The 17,502-nt window shown below is 41.5% G+C and overlaps 2 protein-coding genes across 3 annotated transcripts in view; one reads left to right on the top strand and one right to left on the bottom strand.

The window, feature by feature from the left end:
- The window catches only part of TRAF6 (TNF receptor associated factor 6), a 22,225-nt gene extending 16,306 nt beyond the window's left edge, over positions 1–5,919 (bottom strand). Inside the window, exons 1-2 of one of the 2 annotated variants that reach the window (XM_075754731.1) lie at positions 1,252–5,919; positions 508–566 (exon numbers count right to left, since the gene is read on the bottom strand). The gene's annotated coding sequence lies outside the window, so the exon portion shown is untranslated. The remainder of the gene's footprint in view (positions 1–507; positions 567–1,251) is intronic. The other variant, XM_075754730.1, reaches the window with a different exon arrangement.
- Positions 1–17,502, top strand: part of RAG1 (recombination activating 1) — a 26,215-nt gene extending 8,713 nt beyond the window's left edge. The window contains exon 2 of the mRNA XM_075754719.1: positions 12,609–17,502. Within this exon, the coding sequence (XP_075610834.1) occupies positions 12,635–15,742 (3,108 nt within the window). The 5' untranslated portion in view covers positions 12,609–12,634 and the 3' untranslated portion in view covers positions 15,743–17,502. The remainder of the gene's footprint in view (positions 1–12,608) is intronic.

The following is a 17,502-nucleotide window of genomic DNA, read 5'->3' as shown; positions in this document are numbered from 1 at the left end:
ACAGCAATACAAACTAAACACCAAGTAAATTCTCAGCAGTTGCTTCAGGCATAGCCCAAGGATGATCAGTTCAACCCCATGGAACTGAGCAGTTCCCCCAATGATTTAGAATATAAGAAGAATCAATGCTTAGAAAGATGCTCTGTGACAGAAAGATTTTTTTTTTAGACTGCCGTTGATAGGTGTCTTTTCTCTGGAGAAAAAACACAAGCTATTTCCATTGTTAAACTAACATAACTCTTATTTAACAGCCGCTGCAAAGGATGATTAGTCCACAAGCCATATTTCACGAAAAATCAAAGGAACTAAGTTGGGCCAGTGGACTGGGAATGTTGGTATGCAGGATATCAGAATCCACAGGCCAGCCTAGGACTGAAAAATTCACAATATTGTAAGCCACAAGGGTATATTTAGTGAGACTAAGAAAAGGAAGAGGAACGTATATCCCTTTAGCAATGTCACAAAGGAATTCAGGAAGTTCAAAAGAGGAAAATATAACAGCTTTACCCAAACTCAGCTGTCACGTTAATTGCAAAGAAGTGTGCAACTCTTCCCTTGGGCTGTTCCTAGGGAAAAACAACAAACATACTACTTGAAATATTGTTCTTATAAGGAAGAAAACAGGATCTGAGTCAGTATAATCTTCACAGTTCAACACTGTAGATTTAAGTGCTGTGCAAGTGTTGTTCTCTTTACCTGTTTAAATTGTTTCTACAGACATAGCAGGTATGTACATTCAGTTTACAGAAACAAAAATCCTATACCAGAGTCATTTTAATGAATGAGTCACTGCAACCAGTCGATGTCCCAGTCTCACACAAAAATACCCTTATTCAGTGAAATACTCCGCTCCCACCTGGAGCTTTTCGTCTGCATATGACCAAGGGGTTCATAAAAAAAAAGAAGTGCAAGTATCATTGGCTCCTCTTTTTAAATAAGGAAATTCAGGAACAAAGAGAGAGCTTAAGATGATTAAAAGCCAGATTTTTAATTTTGTTCATGTTTTATATAAAATAGGATTCCTCCTACTACACTTATGCATTTCATCTTATCTGTGAGGAAAATCCCCCCTCCTCCATGCATATTTATAGGTGTGAGACAAGGCACAATTTTCCAAATCAAGATCCACACTGCTGTTACTCAGACCATTAACCGAGGCCTGATTACTCCACCATAATTTAAAACAATTCCTACACAAGTTGTAACTAATATAGTAGGAATTAGTTCCATTTCTTGTTGCAGTTATTTTACCTTTGAAGAGTAGGAACATAGATTCAATCTTCTTGAACAGAGCAGTGCTAGAGCAAAACCAATTAGAGAAGAGCATACTTTGAATGTTGATGACAGGTCTTTCCCCGATGAAGGTGGAGCAGACAATTTGTGAGCCTACTGTAGCAGTTTTGCATGCTCCTCACCGGGGGAATTTAAAAAAAAATTCATGCTAGAAAAGGATGGATTTTAAAGCCCAAACCAGTATATATTGCAAAATTCACATCAAATTGCTACTCTTTCTTTTTGATTATGAAATAGATTACCAGTGAAGTAAAACCTAACAAACATCCCCCAAAAAACACATCAGTTTTTCTTCCTATTGATAATAGTTGTTATTCTTCCTCTGTGCCGAACAAAACTGAGTCAAAGTACAACAATATCCAAATATTAATTTATAATGCCTTGTTTACGCCACAGCCTTTAGAAATTTTTTTTTTAAATTGGTAGTTTAATACATTAAACACTTTGGTAGCCTGCTCTATGACCTTTTTTGTTTGGACAACATCCAGTCTTCAGATCGAGGAACAACTGAAATTAAACTGGGTCATTACATGGTAATTCTTGGTTTTGCTAGTGTGAAGTTTCTCAGGCAGAGAAAGCCTTAAAAAACTATGTTTGGTAACGCATCTGAAACACCCTTTTCTAGAGCTAGGAAGTCCTATCAGACTTACTAAGGAGATAGATAATGGATTTTGGCTTCCACACATGAGGTACCCAAAGTCCTTGGTCCAGCAAAGGTTGATTTCTCTCACCGAGGCAACAGATGTATTGTTTGACAACAGAAAGAAAGGTGCTTTCCAGGCCAAATGGTAATGGACAGAATTTGTTTGATCATTATTTGTGCTGCAAAAATTTGGAATGCCCTAAGGATCAAATCTTTATACCCCAGAAAAGACACAGTTAAGATTATAGAGAGTCCCCATACTACTTTTCCAACTTTAAGATTAAACCATAATGAAACCATTCTTCAGTAAGTAACCTGTGCTATGTTGCTATTTACACTATTGCATTACAAAGTGATTAGGTTGATCTGAGATAGCACAGTCAGACCAAGAAGAGCAAACTCCTGCAAGAATAATGTACCTTTTGACTGACAAAAACAATTTCAAAACTGAATTAAAACCCACTCATATTTTAAATTAATGCACACAACACCACTCAGTACTCTGATTTGTGAAGTCCCATAGTATAATGGAGTTTAGGTAGGACTTCTACTGATGTTCACGTTCCAAAGAGCCACAGGATTAATTCAGAAACTTCTCTAAATCAAAAAATATCACTGGTACCAGAAGATAACTTCAGACTGCCTGGAAAATCACACTATAATTAGAGTAATAGGGAGGAAATAAAAGTAGGCATTGCATCTTATTTACACTGAAATATGAAACGATACCTTTGAACATTTGGCAAAGGTGAAGGAACACTGTACAGAGAGTGTATCAGTTACCATGAAATAGAAAATTGTGAATATTAATCAGTAAGTATTGAATGCAATTAATTTCCACATGCCCTTTCCTAGAAATTCACACTGAGTAGCCATATAAATAAGGAAATCAATACAGAAGACTATTCAATAATCCCTTTTCTTACTTGAAGTGCACAAACATAATTAATCTGCTTGTAACCTGGCCAGCACACAGCCAGCAGGGGAAATGCTTTCAGCCTCACACAGACAGAGTAACTGGCCAAACTTTTTTCTTCTTCCTCACTGAGAACAGTTTTATACATATAGACTTCTGGGTCATGAGACTGACAAACCAGTGGAGTGACTTTGGATAATTTGCTTATGAAGCAATACTTGCAACACTTATCCCAAGCATATTAATCAATGATCTACTGACAACTGATAAGCACCGTGTGTTTGCATTATGAGGTTTGTAACTATCATCACTGTGGCCTCATCCAGGCAGAAAATACAAAATGATGCAAGTTCCTTTTAATTAATACCTATAAACCACTTTCATTTCAAAGCTATCAAACGACTAGACAAGCTAAAGTAATAGAAGATTCAAGCAGAACTTGTAGCTGCAAAAAACAAATTCTGGTTCCTTGTAAAAGCCTGCAAGCATATTCTTGAAATATCAACATTTTGTTGTTTTTTTTTTTCCTCCTAATAGCAGTAACAGTTAAGACTTCCAAGTCTTTTGGATAATGACAATACTTATCATTTTAACATGTGAACCTAAAGACTTAAAATAAGAATTCTCTTTTGAGGCAAATACAATTGAACAACAATATTAAAAGCTCATTAGACACTATCAAGAGCTCCTGCTGCTGGAGCAGAGCAGTCTTTGGGGGTTTCTGAAGCTTTCCAGGTGATTTCTCTTTGCTTGGAGAGAATGCTGTCGGGCTTTAATCACATGTGTATTTTTATGCTTAAGTGTTACTTAGGAGACTAGATGGAGGCATATTCCCACTTATATTCATATTTTATCCTACTTAATTATGTCAGAACAAATTTAATTTTAGTAAGCAGTGGAAGTGCACTACACTGTATTTAACACCAAAATATTCCATGGGTTTTTCCATAATCAAAAAACCAACCCAAACCAAAATCCCCTAAACCTTTCTTCAATTTATTAACTTCTAGATACATTTTACTGAGAATTGTTCAGATTAACAAATACAAGGAAAGCGTTGTTAGTGAGAAGAACAATACTATTTAATTCTTTACTGTGGCAGAGACTGCTCTCTTTAGCCTCTGTTCTCCCTTTGCACACTGAGAACACTTCGAGATATGCATTGTGCCTTTCTATATCCCTCAGTACATCTGCAGAAAATTTAAGATGCTGCCATAATGGGGACAAAGTAAACATCAGGACAGGAAGTACTTCAAAAAGAGACAGGGAGAAGTATGGCTATGAACAAATGTCAGTTCTGCAAAGCACAGTCTCCAGGCTAGATTTAATTACCATCTATGTCAACAAGCATTAAGTTTGTATCTGGCATTAGTAAAACAATTTGAAGCCCTGGGAAAAGAAACAGTGAATTAAGCACACATTCTGAAACAACTAAAACATTTCTCCTTTTCATTCTACCTTATGTTTACTTCTATTTTCTTTTTTATATGTTTTATACCCAGAATCTTTTATCATTAGTTTTCACAGCCTGGATCTAAAACTTTTTTATATTTGTTTAGCTAATCTGTGCTACTGAGATACAAAAGTTACTCTGCTTGACATATTAAACTCACGGAAGTTCAACAAGGGGAAAAAAAGCACGTTCACCTCGCATTTTTTCATTCTGAATTTCTATCAGCATAAGTATCTATTGTATGCATTGTCTTTTTAAATATAGTAACGTATTTTTTAAATGGAAAGCAGTATTGCAGTGATGCAATACTACAAAACTTAAAAAGCCATTTTTGTCTTGACAACTTCTCATTCAACAGAGCCTGACAGAACTCTACAAATCTTTGCTGCTGGGAAAAGCTGAAGGTAACGTGGAACATGCAGACGAATTATGCCCAAAATGGTACCTGCCATAAAAATAATCCAAGTGCTTTTAGCAGCATACTTCTGTGACCCCTTCTGATACTAGTGGGACTAGTTTTATGGCCCTTTCATGCTATGGAAAGACAAAGCAGTTTGCTTGCAAGTTAACACAGTTGATGAACATAGGGCAAAACGCACTGGAGATGTTAAACGAGCTGTTAGTGCAGTCTCAGGAACTTTGTCTCCCCCTTGTTCCTTTTCCTACCTCTCCCCCACTAAAAGCTTCAAATCAATGCTTTCTTATTCTGTCAATGCTATCTAAAACACAACAAAATCCACATAGCTCACAGTAGCTCTGCAGCATGCAGAACTTTCAGAGGCAAACACAGAGAAATACTTTTGGCTAGCTTTAACCACTGGGCATAAGGGATATAATTAGAACATTTTCCTCCCACTTATGGCTGAGATTTCCATTTAAGTATGAAAAGGCTCAGTGTGACCTACCTAAACCGGATGAAATTGATGAAAAGTAATACTAAAGTCATAACATAGTACCTGTGCTAATAAATTTACCATAAATATTAAGTACTGCCAGTCTCTACTAAAAATTAGAGCTGTTTTAGAAACAATAACCTCTCTTAAAATTATCCTTATAGACCTTTAACATGTTCCCAAAGAATTTATTTCCGTTTCACAGTTGGAAAAACAGGGCCCGCTTTTAAGATGATATACTCGAGGCTGCACAGGAAGTAACAATTCGGACTACAACTCGGAAGCTACCCGTTGCTAAAGCTCCCACACCTGTCTGATGGCACACCCCAGACAGCTAAGAGGCCAGAGAAAGTCATTCCAGCCACGTTCCCACCTCCAGTGTAAGCCAGCATAGCTCTGGGCCCCTGCCGCTGACAGGCACGGCTGGGCTTACAGCTGCCGAGCTCGCCGGGCAGACCGCGGCACAGTTTCCATTTCCGAGCAGCACAGGCTGCCGTGCCTCAGCCCGAGTAGCCGCCCTCCTCTAACGGAGGCCCCCTCACCGGCAAGTCCCCGGACCGGTAACAGGCGCGGGCCGAGACGCCTTCCCCTCTCGGGGAACAGGCCGTAGCGCTACGCGCCACGGTCGGCCTGGGCTCGGCAGGAGGGTGACTCCGCCCGGCAGCGAGGACCGCGCTCCGCTCCCGAGCCAGCAACCCCGGCCCGGGAGGGAAAACGCTCCGCACCGAGCGCCGCGCCGTGCCGAACGCGGCGGAGTCGCGGTCGGCCCGTCGCTTGCCAGAGTTCGTCGAGCCAGGCCCGCCGCGACCCGCGCCGCGGACAGACCCCACCGCCCGGCAGCGCCCCTCCCTAGCCGCCCCTCGCGGCCCACCCGCCCGTACTCACCGCCGACCCGCGGCCCCACCGGCCACTCCCCGCCGGGCACCACTTCCGCCTTCTCCTCGGCGGAAGGCACCGGGAGGCACCGGGGCGGCGGTCGTCCAGACCAAGCGGGGCGCACCGAGGCGCCACGTCCGCTGCAGCGCCCCCTGCCGTCACGGAGGAGGAAGGGCGGTAGGATCAGGGCGCGGCGGTGGGCCCGGGCGCGGCGGGCGTCTGCGCTGTGCGGGGCCGGGAAGGTCCTGCCTCGGGCGGGAGCCGGCGTCCGTCCCTCTGCCCCGGGGCGGGCAGCCTCGGCGGGGCTGCGCAAACCCGAGTGAAGCTGTCATCCCTGTCATAAAAGATGAATAAAACCGTCACCAGTTTTTGTGTCAGCGGTGGATTTTACAGCCGTGCCAGTCCTCGCTCCGCGCTGCTGATGCTTGTACGAGTAACCATCAGGATTCACTCAGCTCCGTTGTGAGCGCGATTAAAAATGAGGCAATTGAAAGCTGGTTGAGGGGGAGTTTTGTGAATGGCTTGGGAAATCGCAAAAAACCGTCACTTCTCAATGTAAAACAAATTCTTAATAGAAATCATTTTCTGTCTCAACCTGCAGTGACCCGAGGGGACTCCTGCAGGAACTAAAACAAGGTGCCCTACCTCCCTAAGGGCAAGCCCTGAAGTTAACCTTTCCCGGTGGCTTGCAACAACGGGCAATTTTAAGGAAGTGAAAAACCGGGACAGTGCGAATGCAAAGACGGCTTCATTTCCTTAAAAATGAACAAGGGGAATTTGGGTGTTTGCATCAGTGAGTTTTCCTGGCAAGGATCTCTGGCTAACACGTATTTAAATCCAACAAACACTTCTATAACCAGCGTTTGGGGTGATACAAACTGGGGGGAGTCGTGGGGCCACAGTTTTGCAGTGATTTCCAGCATCTCTGGCCGCATGCCACTCTCCCTGGGAGCTGGAAACCAGGGCCTGGTGCCAATCGCTAAACTGCCTGTCTCCCTCTGAGTGCTGAGCTCCCAGCCACAGGCAGGGTGCTCCTTCTGGATGTGCCAGACCCTAACGCACCACTCCAAGCACTGCTTTTGTTCAAAACATACTTACATTTGCTGTTAGGACCTACCAGGAAGCTAAGAGCTGGAGGAGAGAGATAGCTGGGTCATCAGATAGGGCTCCAAAGTACCACAATAAAGAAATAGTAATGTTAAGAATAAATTGAAAAATAAAAACTTTGTGTACACTTTTCTGAACACCTGGTTGAATTTCGGAGCTATCCTTTTTCTCCTGCCAAGTGAAAAAACTGCATGTTACTTTCATTAGCTGTAAAATGAGGAAATTTATCATTACATAGCTTTGTAAAACAGATATCCTTAGATGGAGGGTTTTCTATGGCTGAAAAATACTAATTTTAGTAATCTGTAAAGTACCCAGAGCACTGATGTCCAGCCTATTTTAACTGAGAATTCAAGGAACTTATCTGGAGTTTTTATTCCAAGTGTAAATGAAACGCCTTTATTCACAGTAGTGTCCAAATCTGTATGGTTTATGGAAAGCTTAGGCCCATAGTCGTATTAATGCCCATACTGTAACAGAAACCTATGCAAAAATGCTTTTCTCCACTTGGTGGTGCCAGCTGCACAGTGAAAACATTTTCCAGCACTGGCTCTGTGCAGCTCAAACTGTTGAGCAATTAGGCTCATACAGACATAAAACACATCCAAAGCTGTAGCAATTCAATTAAAACCTTTAGTTGCCTGCAGTATGCCTGCAAGACAATATTTTTTCAAGGTGATTTCCTGGGTACTTTGGAAGTAAAGCACTTGACTAGGCTTACATATGCTCATGTGGCTCCTTTGATAACCAAGCTTCTGCCTGTACAGCGCTGTTTGCATGGGAACTCAGGCTCCCAGGGAAATGGGGCAGGTAGCCAGCTACTTGGGTGAAGTTTTGAATAAGCACCCCAGAGGGAGAGATTCACTAAACTACTTCTAAAAGAGTCCCAAGTGCCTAAATACTAACAATGCATATTGTCAAGGAGCTGTGTCTGCCCGTTCAAGATAAGGGAGGAAACTAGTATGTGGCTGCCGAGAGTGATTTTGATTGATAATCCAGTCTTGCAGCCTGATCTGATATGTTTTTGAAAAAGTCTCTCCAAATGCTAGGGAGTGAATAGTAAAAATAGGCAGGTTGTTAGGAAGTCCAAGCAAAACAGGGACAGCAGAAGAGATGAGCTCAGGACCTAGCAGTCTGATGTTCTCAGAGGTCTATAAATGCCTTGGCCATGACATCCTTATCCCACACTGCCCTGGCCTGGAATAACCTCTATGATTTCTGTTCCACCTTATCCTGACCAGTTTATGGTTGGACTTGATCTTAAGGGTCTTTTCTAACCCAAATGATTCTGTGATTCTAAGAATTGGAAGCATTGTAAGATCAGAGTGGATAATAGAGAAGGAATCCTCTCACCTATTTTAGCTATAGCAAATGCCAAATATTACAACTTTTGCTGATTTTCCCTCTGGCTGCCATCAATGTTGTGTAAGATGCTGTCAGGTAGGAGCTGCATTAACCGGGAGATCCTGAGCTGCAGTGAAAGCACAGTGACCTCCCACATAGCCACCTTGTCAGGGAAGAGTGTACAAGTTGGAAATGGATTTGAGTCCTGTAGGATCACAAAGTCTTCCGAGAAAGGGAAATGCTTAGGCAGGTGTTTATGTAGTTATGCTGCTATTGCAAATTCCTGCTTCTGGAGTGTGAACATTTGGAAGGACTTGATGGATCGCTAGAATTTTTGCGCAATGTTATGTGTGGAGACTGAAAACTTTCAGGGTGCTGTTGTGCGACAGAATTTGATTTCTTTCCACTTTGAGTCAGTTTTTGAGACAGTTGCTCTGTGGAAACTAAGCATGGGAGTTCAACTGGGCTTTTCCAGAAAAGAAACTCTACTGCCCACTGTTTATGGTGTGGCCTATACCTGCTGTAGTATCTACCAGTTACTCCATATGTATATCTAGCTTTTATATTGTTGACTTGTCCTTCCTGCCCAGGGCCTTCAAGACCCCAGATGTACATCACCAAAAAGGTAATATCGTTGAAAATTAAGTACTGGTATCAGAAGAAAGGACATTTTGTGATCCTCGTTGTGAACCCCAGAAACTTGGCTGCTGTTGATCAGAGGAAGTGGGCCACTGGCCTTCAATGAAATAGCTTTGATGTGAGACATTGGTGCGACCAGACACCAGGTTCTCCTCTCTGAGAGTTAACAGCGAAGAAACTAGCTCTGAAGCTATAAAGAAGAAAGCCAAATGCAAAACTTTGTGTTAAAAAACAGTGCAGGTGCTCCTCAGAGAGAGTCTGCATACTTATCTCAGAGCCCAGGAGTCTTGCACAAGAAGACCTTGTTTATATGAATTTTGTGGTTAAGCCTCATAAATTGCCAGGTGCCACCTGGATTTGAGAGTTCTGTATTGTGTTTAGTTGAAGTAACCTGTGGTTAGCACCAGGGTGGCACTGGGAGCTCAGAGGGACAGGGATAAGTGAGATAAACAGCACTGCAGTGTCTTTAAAAAGCAGAGGGAACACTGAAAGAGCGAGAGCACGCAGGAGCGAGGGCAAGCAAGCTTGACATTTGGAACAAACTGGACACACATAGCAGCAGCTCTACAAACTGACAGTGAGCTAAAGGTAGGCTGCCAGTACTAATGACAGCATCCTAGATGCTTGTAGGACATCCAAGTGTTGGTTCCTTTTCCTGATTTAATGTGCAGATAAATGATTTTATTCTATATGTGCTTCCTCACCTCAGAGGTCGTTCTTTTCATTTCAGTGAGACTATCCATAAGGCAAGGTCTTCCTTGATATGAGTAGAAGTATTGCAATCTTGCTTGTCTTCAGAACTGTATGAAATATTGTGATCTGGGAAGAAAAGGGATTTCTTTTTCCTTTTCAAGATAAAAAGAGGTGATACTGAACACAGCTGTCAGAGTCGATTAAATAACCACGGCTGAGTGTTCATGCCTGGGGTTCACTCTGTAAGAATCTGAGTGCGGTAGGCAGGGAGAAGAAAGGTTGTTCATTGTGACCCCCAACTATAATAACAGAACACAGGCAAATTTAGCATGAGTATCATCAAATATTCGTAGCACTTGGAGTATTTCTAGCTCTCCCAAGAGAGCTGCTGAAATCTCTACTGTGTGGGAGCTAGGCAATTTGAAGCTTTTGATGAGTAGTCTGTTGGCAACAATTATCTGCTACAGAAGGCAAAGGTCGGGTGACCAGAGAGGGCTTCTTTGTCATTCATTTCTGCCAGGGCATGTTCAATGAAAGAGAAAAAAAAAAAAAGAATGCTTCAACTTTTCTTTAGCAAGTGTAAACCCTGTCCAATTCCATGTCTGGAGTTGGTGATTAATAGCAAGAGTTAGGTCATAGGTTTGGAGATGAGGGTGGCACTACGGTGGCACTTAGTCAAAGGGTTAGAAGAGTAGAGAAAGTATTAAATATTTTGCTCTAAATGTACTCAGTGCTGGCTGTTTCTTTACAATTACTTACATACTTCCCTGAGGAGGCATTGCTCATGGTTTAAGAGATTCTGAAGGTGCTGCTGGAGATGGTGAAATTACACAAAATTGCATAGGGTGTTATGTAGAAGAAAAGGACCTGTGCACAGTATAGGGCAAGTAGCTATTCAATTACTCTGCAGGTAATAGGAACACAGGACTAATCAGAGGCAAACGGGTTATTGCTCTGTCTGCCACAGGATGCAGCCAAGAAAGCAAGACAGTAGTAATGCTCTGCATACATCTGGGCACAGCTGCATATCACAGATCTATGAAGAGCAGAATACAAGCAAGCATGTTGCCAGGCTGGATGGGTGATGGACAGCAGGGGACTGCAGTGCAGACAGAGATATTTAGCAGTACAGGCAGTTGGACGGAGCAGTGCAGGTAGATGGGGACAGTGGTATGGGCAGCTGGTTCTCAGTGGGACAAAATGAAGAGAAGCTGGGAAGAAAACAAACCTAAATTTTAGTTGCCAAGGCCTAATGAATGATTTTGAAGTTAAACACAGCTCTTAAGGAAATTGCTGAGCAGACTGATATGTCATTCTGGATCTGGAACTTAATCAAAGCATGCAGTCCTTTCTGGACTCAAATACTGTACTGAAATGATGCTTTATTGAAAGGTTATAAATGAAATAATCTCAGAAACACCCTGGGCATCATCACTTTAGACCATGACTTGGATTTATTTCTTATGAAGGACTCCTTCTGAATAGACACTGAACTGAGATTTCTAGCAAGTTGTGTGAATTGCTAAGTGGCGATATAATCAGTTAAAGAAACCACAGCCGTACCCAACTCAATCCTAGTTCTAGTATATAGTTGTAATGTATAGTTTTCCTCATTTTTTTTACTCACACCAACCAGAGCAGTAAAACCCAAATAAATCAGAAAACATAACTGAATCTTCTCTATACTGTTTGTTTGCTTTGTGCACCTCTCATAGCCAGGTAATGAAAAATTGGTTAGTCACTTTTGTTGTTGTTTCTTCACAATTTTGTTTTCTAAGTCTGATGCAGTAGCAAAAAGTTTCAGTGTTTGAGGTGAAAGTCTTGTATTTATTTTTATACAATACCATATTTCCATGGCAACCACAATGATATTACTTTTGGCTGCATCTCTATGAAAGCTAAAATTCGGGTCAAATTTGAACAGACGTTTTCAGATTTCCAGTACCAGTAATCCTTACAGAGAGAGTTCTCAGCAGGGTACTTAAACAGATGACTAACTTACAATGTATAAATATTCTCTCTAGAGCAAATCTGCAGCCAGTATAAACTGACATATCTCCTTTATAGTCCAGGGAACTATAGCGCTTTGCATCAACAGAGGATACACTCCTCCTGCTTTAATGGAGCTACTCACATTCATTAAGCACACACTAAGGTACCTTACAAAACTGGGGCCTGAATAAAGTCTACACTGGGATCGAGTAGTATGTGGTGCTCCGCCCATGTAGAACGGCATGTATTAGACACTTCAGATCAGATCAAGGACTAACAAGTGTGAGAGCAGTGGTCTTGCTGACTTAGATAATACAGTATGAGGCAGACAAAATTCTATCTTTCAGAATTGAGTTCAGTTTCCTATTAAAAAGTCTCCAAACTTTCAGGATGCAATTCTGTTGTCTATAGTAGCTTTACTTATGGTAAGCTCAGTCAGGTATAAGAAGGAAGGGGCAGATTTGGATATTCATACTGGATGACTAATGGCTTTATGTAAGGTGCATTGGTGTTCTATTAGAAGACATGTGGATGCCTCAGTATCAAATTCAAAACACTTTTGGGTACTTATCTGAGATACTGAGTGGACAGCCTCTCTGGCCAATGTCTGGGCCTCTCAATTCAGTAGGTGTCTTGGATGAGTAACTCAATTTTAAAGCATTTCTCAGTTACAGTGATTAGAACTGTTCTATTAAAAAACATAGCATTATTATTAATTTTGGAAGATAAGCTAATTTACAGCTTCTTTCTCTTTCTCAGGTGATTTTGTTTCTGCCGGATTATAGATGTCAGTAGCATCACAAATGGATCTGCCTGAAGAACTTCAGCATCCATATACAAAATTTTCTGAATGGAAATTCAAGCTGTTTAAAGTGAGATCATTTGAAAAAACTTCTGATGACAGCCAGCACATAAACAAAGATCAGACAGAAGAGGTTGCTTCTTCAAACAAAGAAATCATACTGCATAAAGATGAAGCAGTGCCAAGAGGAGAAAAGATGGACTTAATGGGTAATAGGCAGGCACTTGAGAAAGATGCCAATGACATGAAAATACAAGACAATAAAGCTCATCAGAACAATCTGAAACAACTTTGCCGCATCTGTGGAGTTTCATTTAAAACTGATTGTTACAAGAGAACTCATCCTGTGCATGGGCCAGTGGATGATGAGACTCTATGCCTTCTGAGAAAGAAAGAGAAAAAAGCAACGTCTTGGCCAGATCTTATCACTAAGGTTTTTAAGATTGATGTGCGAGGGGATGTTGATACTATCCATCCCACTCGATTTTGTCACAACTGCTGGAGTATTATCCATAGAAAATTCAGTAATACTCCCTGTGAAGTATATTTTCCTAGGAACAGTACGATGGAGTGGCAACCCCACTCCCCAAACTGTGATGTGTGCCACACTATCAGTCGGGGAGTCAAGAGAAAAAGCCACCCACCCAGTGTGCAACATGGCAAACGTGTGAAGACCATTGCAGAACATGCTCGAATAAACAGAGGTGTAAAGAACCAAGCACAGATAAACAACAAAAATTTAATGAAAGAGATTGTCAATTGCAAGAATATACATCTCAGCACCAAGCTGCTTGCAGTTGATTACCCAGTAGATTTCATTAAATCCATCTCTTGCCAGATCTGTGAGCATATTCTGGCAGATCCAGTGGAAACAACATGTAGACACTTGTTTTGCAGAACTTGCATCCTTAAATGTATTAAGGTTATGGGCAGCTATTGCCCCTCCTGCTGGTATCCTTGCTTCCCTACTGATCTTGTAACACCAGTGAAATCTTTCCTGAACATCCTTGATAGCCTAGGTATAAGATGCCCTGTAAAGGAATGTGATGAAGAGATCTTGCATGCAAAATATGGCCACCATCTCTCCAGCCACAAGGAGATGAAAGGAAGAGAGCTCTACAGCCACATAAACAAAGGTGGCCGACCGAGGCAGCACCTCCTGTCTTTGACCAGGAGAGCTCAGAAACATCGTCTGAGAGAACTGAAACGTCAAGTCAAAGCTTTTGCTGAGAAAGAAGAAGGAGGCGATATAAAGGCTGTATGCATGACTTTGTTCCTGCTAGCTTTAAGAGCAAAAAATGAACACAGACAAGCAGATGAATTGGAGGCTATAATGCAAGGGAGGGGATCTGGACTTCACCCTGCTGTCTGCCTGGCAATCCGAGTCAACACGTTTCTCAGCTGTAGCCAATATCATAAAATGTATAGAACGGTAAAAGCTGTCACTGGGAGGCAGATCTTCCAGCCTTTGCATGCTCTTCGCACTGCTGAGAAAGCCCTCCTACCAGGTTATCATCCATTTGAGTGGAAACCTCCCTTGAAAAATGTATCCACGAACACAGAGGTGGGAATTATAGATGGACTATCAGGATTGCCACTTTCAATTGATGACTATCCAGTAGACACAATTGCAAAGAGATTTCGATATGATGCAGCCTTGGTTTGTGCCTTAAAGGACATGGAAGAGGAAGTCTTGGAAGGCATGAAAGCAAAAAACCTGGATGACTATTTGAGTGGTCCCTTCACTGTGGTAATAAAAGAGTCCTGTGATGGAATGGGAGATGTCAGTGAGAAGCATGGAAGTGGGCCTGCTGTTCCAGAGAAGGCTGTTCGCTTTTCTTTCACAGTCATGAACATTTCTATAGCACATGGGAATGAAAGCAAGAGGATCTTTGAAGAAGTAAAGCCCAATTCAGAGTTGTGTTGCAAGCCGTTGTGCCTTATGCTGGCTGATGAATCAGATCATGAAACTCTGACAGCAATCCTGAGCCCCCTCATAGCAGAAAGAGAGGCTATGAAAAACAGTGAACTGCTACTTGAAATGGGAGGCATCCTGAGAACATTCAAATTCATCTTTAGGGGCACAGGATATGATGAGAAACTTGTGCGGGAAGTGGAAGGGCTGGAGGCCTCAGGTTCCACTTACATTTGTACCCTGTGTGACGCAACCCGCCTGGAGGCATCACAGAATTTGGTCTTCCACTCCATAACCAGGAGTCATGCTGAAAATCTGGAGCGATATGAAATATGGAGGTCCAACCCATATCACGAATCTGTTGACGAGCTCCGTGACAGAGTGAAGGGTGTTTCAGCCAAACCTTTTATCGAGACTGTTCCCTCCATAGATGCATTGCACTGTGACATTGGCAACGCAACAGAATTCTACAGGATTTTCCAGATGGAGATCGGTGAAGTTTACAAGAACCCTGATGCGTCTAAAGAGGAGAGGAAGAGGTGGCAGTTGACTCTTGACAAACATCTCAGGAAGAAGATGAACTTGAAGCCTATGATGAGGATGAGTGGAAATTTTGCTAGAAAGCTCATGTCCAAAGAGACAGTAGAGGCAGTATGCGAATTAATAAAGTGTGAGGAAAGGCATGAAGCCCTAAAAGAACTAATGGACCTTTATCTGAAGATGAAACCAGTGTGGCGATCTTCATGCCCTGCCAAGGAGTGTCCAGAATTGCTGTGCCAGTATAGCTACAATTCACAGCGTTTTGCTGAGCTCCTCTCTACAAAGTTCAAGTACAGATATGAAGGGAAGATTACAAATTATTTCCACAAAACCCTTGCTCATGTTCCTGAAATCATTGAAAGAGACGGGTCCATTGGGGCCTGGGCAAGTGAAGGAAATGAGTCTGGAAACAAACTGTTTAGGAGGTTCCGAAAAATGAATGCCAGGCAGTCCAAATGCTATGAGATGGAGGATGTCTTGAAGCATCACTGGCTATATACCTCTAAGTACCTCCAGAAGTTCATGAATGCTCATAAAACATTAAAAAGCCAGGGCTTCACCATTGATCCAGAGGATAATTTAGGTGACTCCTTGCCACAGGAGGTCTTGGAAAACAATGATTCAGCGGAACTCTAAATGTAAAGTGCATTTGGTGTTAGGTTTGTGCTGGTGCCTTCCTGCAAGGAGGCAGCTTCTTTTCCAGGCCTGTAGAGGTACAGGGAAGTCTGAAACAATCATTTTTACACTCCCTGTTAAAGGTGCTGAGTGGAGTTTAATAAGCACTGTGTCTGTTGGGAGTTTCCAAGAGGCAATGCAGTGGTGCGTTTACCAGTTGTTATGTACGTGAGATGAAAGCAGAAACAAATTGCAAAGAAGGGTCTTCAGTTTATTTTGGTCTTAGAGTGTTGTTTATAAGTGAGAAAGCCAAAGTAAGCAAGTAGTATTTTGGAATGAATATGATTCTGGAGAGTTTTGACAGTTGCTGAAAAAGGGAGCATGGCTATTTGTTCTGTCTGCATTTTTAAAACTGTTTTGCTATTTACTTTTTAACAGGGTTGATTATTTTATTGATGGTCCTTTGGCTTTTATAAGTAAATATTCGTCAGTGAGACACTTGGGTAATTGTTTTGGGATAAAGTTCAGTTATTTTTGTATAAAATACTGACTAAAGATGCAAACTTTGATCTCACAAACTTTAAAAAATATTATTATTTAACATTTATATTGTAGTAATGCTTAGGAGCAGATGGTGGTACACCATTCTAATTTACTATATGAAGATATAGGAAAGGTAGCTGGAATTTTTTAAACATATTTTTATCGCAGTCTGTATACTCTAAAATGCAAACCTGTACTTGTACTTCTAAAGCAGGATTTACTGTGCCTTGTGGTTATCTCACTATACAAAGTACATTCAAGCTCTGCTGAGTAGCTTGTTGCTTCATGAGCATTTTAGATTTCTATGGTTACTTCAGTATATAGTATAATTTGTATTAGTAGAGTTTTATTGGGTGAATTCCTGGCCTCACTGAAGTCACCAGTAAATCATCATTAATACCAGCAGGCCCACAGTTTCACCAAGTGACTTTAGTCACAGTAGACCCGTTTTTCAGGAGATGGATATTACCTTGATCAGATACATGCTGTTGTTCTGATCTTCTCTATTAGGATATTTCACTGATGGCTGCTGACGTGCTCCGACTGTATCTGATACCAAGGTTTTTCACACCTGGGATACACCATGCTCACAGTCTCATTTTCCAAATCTGTAAAACAGGAATGACATTTATTAATCTCAAAGATAGCTGGCATACAAGATTAGTTAAAAAGCAATGAACTACCTTGAAATTACTGCATACTGTATTTTACATTATTACAGCAAAGTTTAGTTGGCATTCCTCTTTACTATATTAGATGAACTATTTTTTTGGTGGTGTTTGACCTTCTGAAGTGGTATTTAGTATATTCATACACTAAAGTTATATGAATTTTATTAAATTAAATATTCATGAAATATACTGAAAAGTACCTGAGATGCCCTGAAATCATCTAGCCTTTCAGATTTGCACCTGTACCTAGAGCATTGCTGTGTTTGGAGTAGTATTTCTGAAACAAGATTAAATGCAGAAACAGTCAAAGCATGGATCTAAAAGAATCTGCTTTTTGTTTTTGTTTTGATGTGGTAGAAGTTGGTTTGTGAGTGTAAGTGAAAAACAAACTTAAAGAATTAATGGTCTGAGGTTTGTTTAGTAGTATCTTGCTCATGTTATTTACTGTATCTTGAGGGTCTGGTATTTACCATTTATGGACAATGATTGCCCAGGGTGGTTGTGGATGCCCCATCCCTGGAAGGGTTCAAGGCCAGGTTGGATGGGGCTTTGGGCAACGTGGTCTAG

This window comes from Balearica regulorum, chromosome 5 (assembly GCF_011004875.1).
Source record: "Balearica regulorum gibbericeps isolate bBalReg1 chromosome 5, bBalReg1.pri, whole genome shotgun sequence".
Lineage (NCBI taxonomy): Eukaryota > Metazoa > Chordata > Aves > Gruiformes > Gruidae > Balearica > Balearica regulorum.
This window is presented reverse-complemented; position numbering and strand designations above follow the sequence as displayed.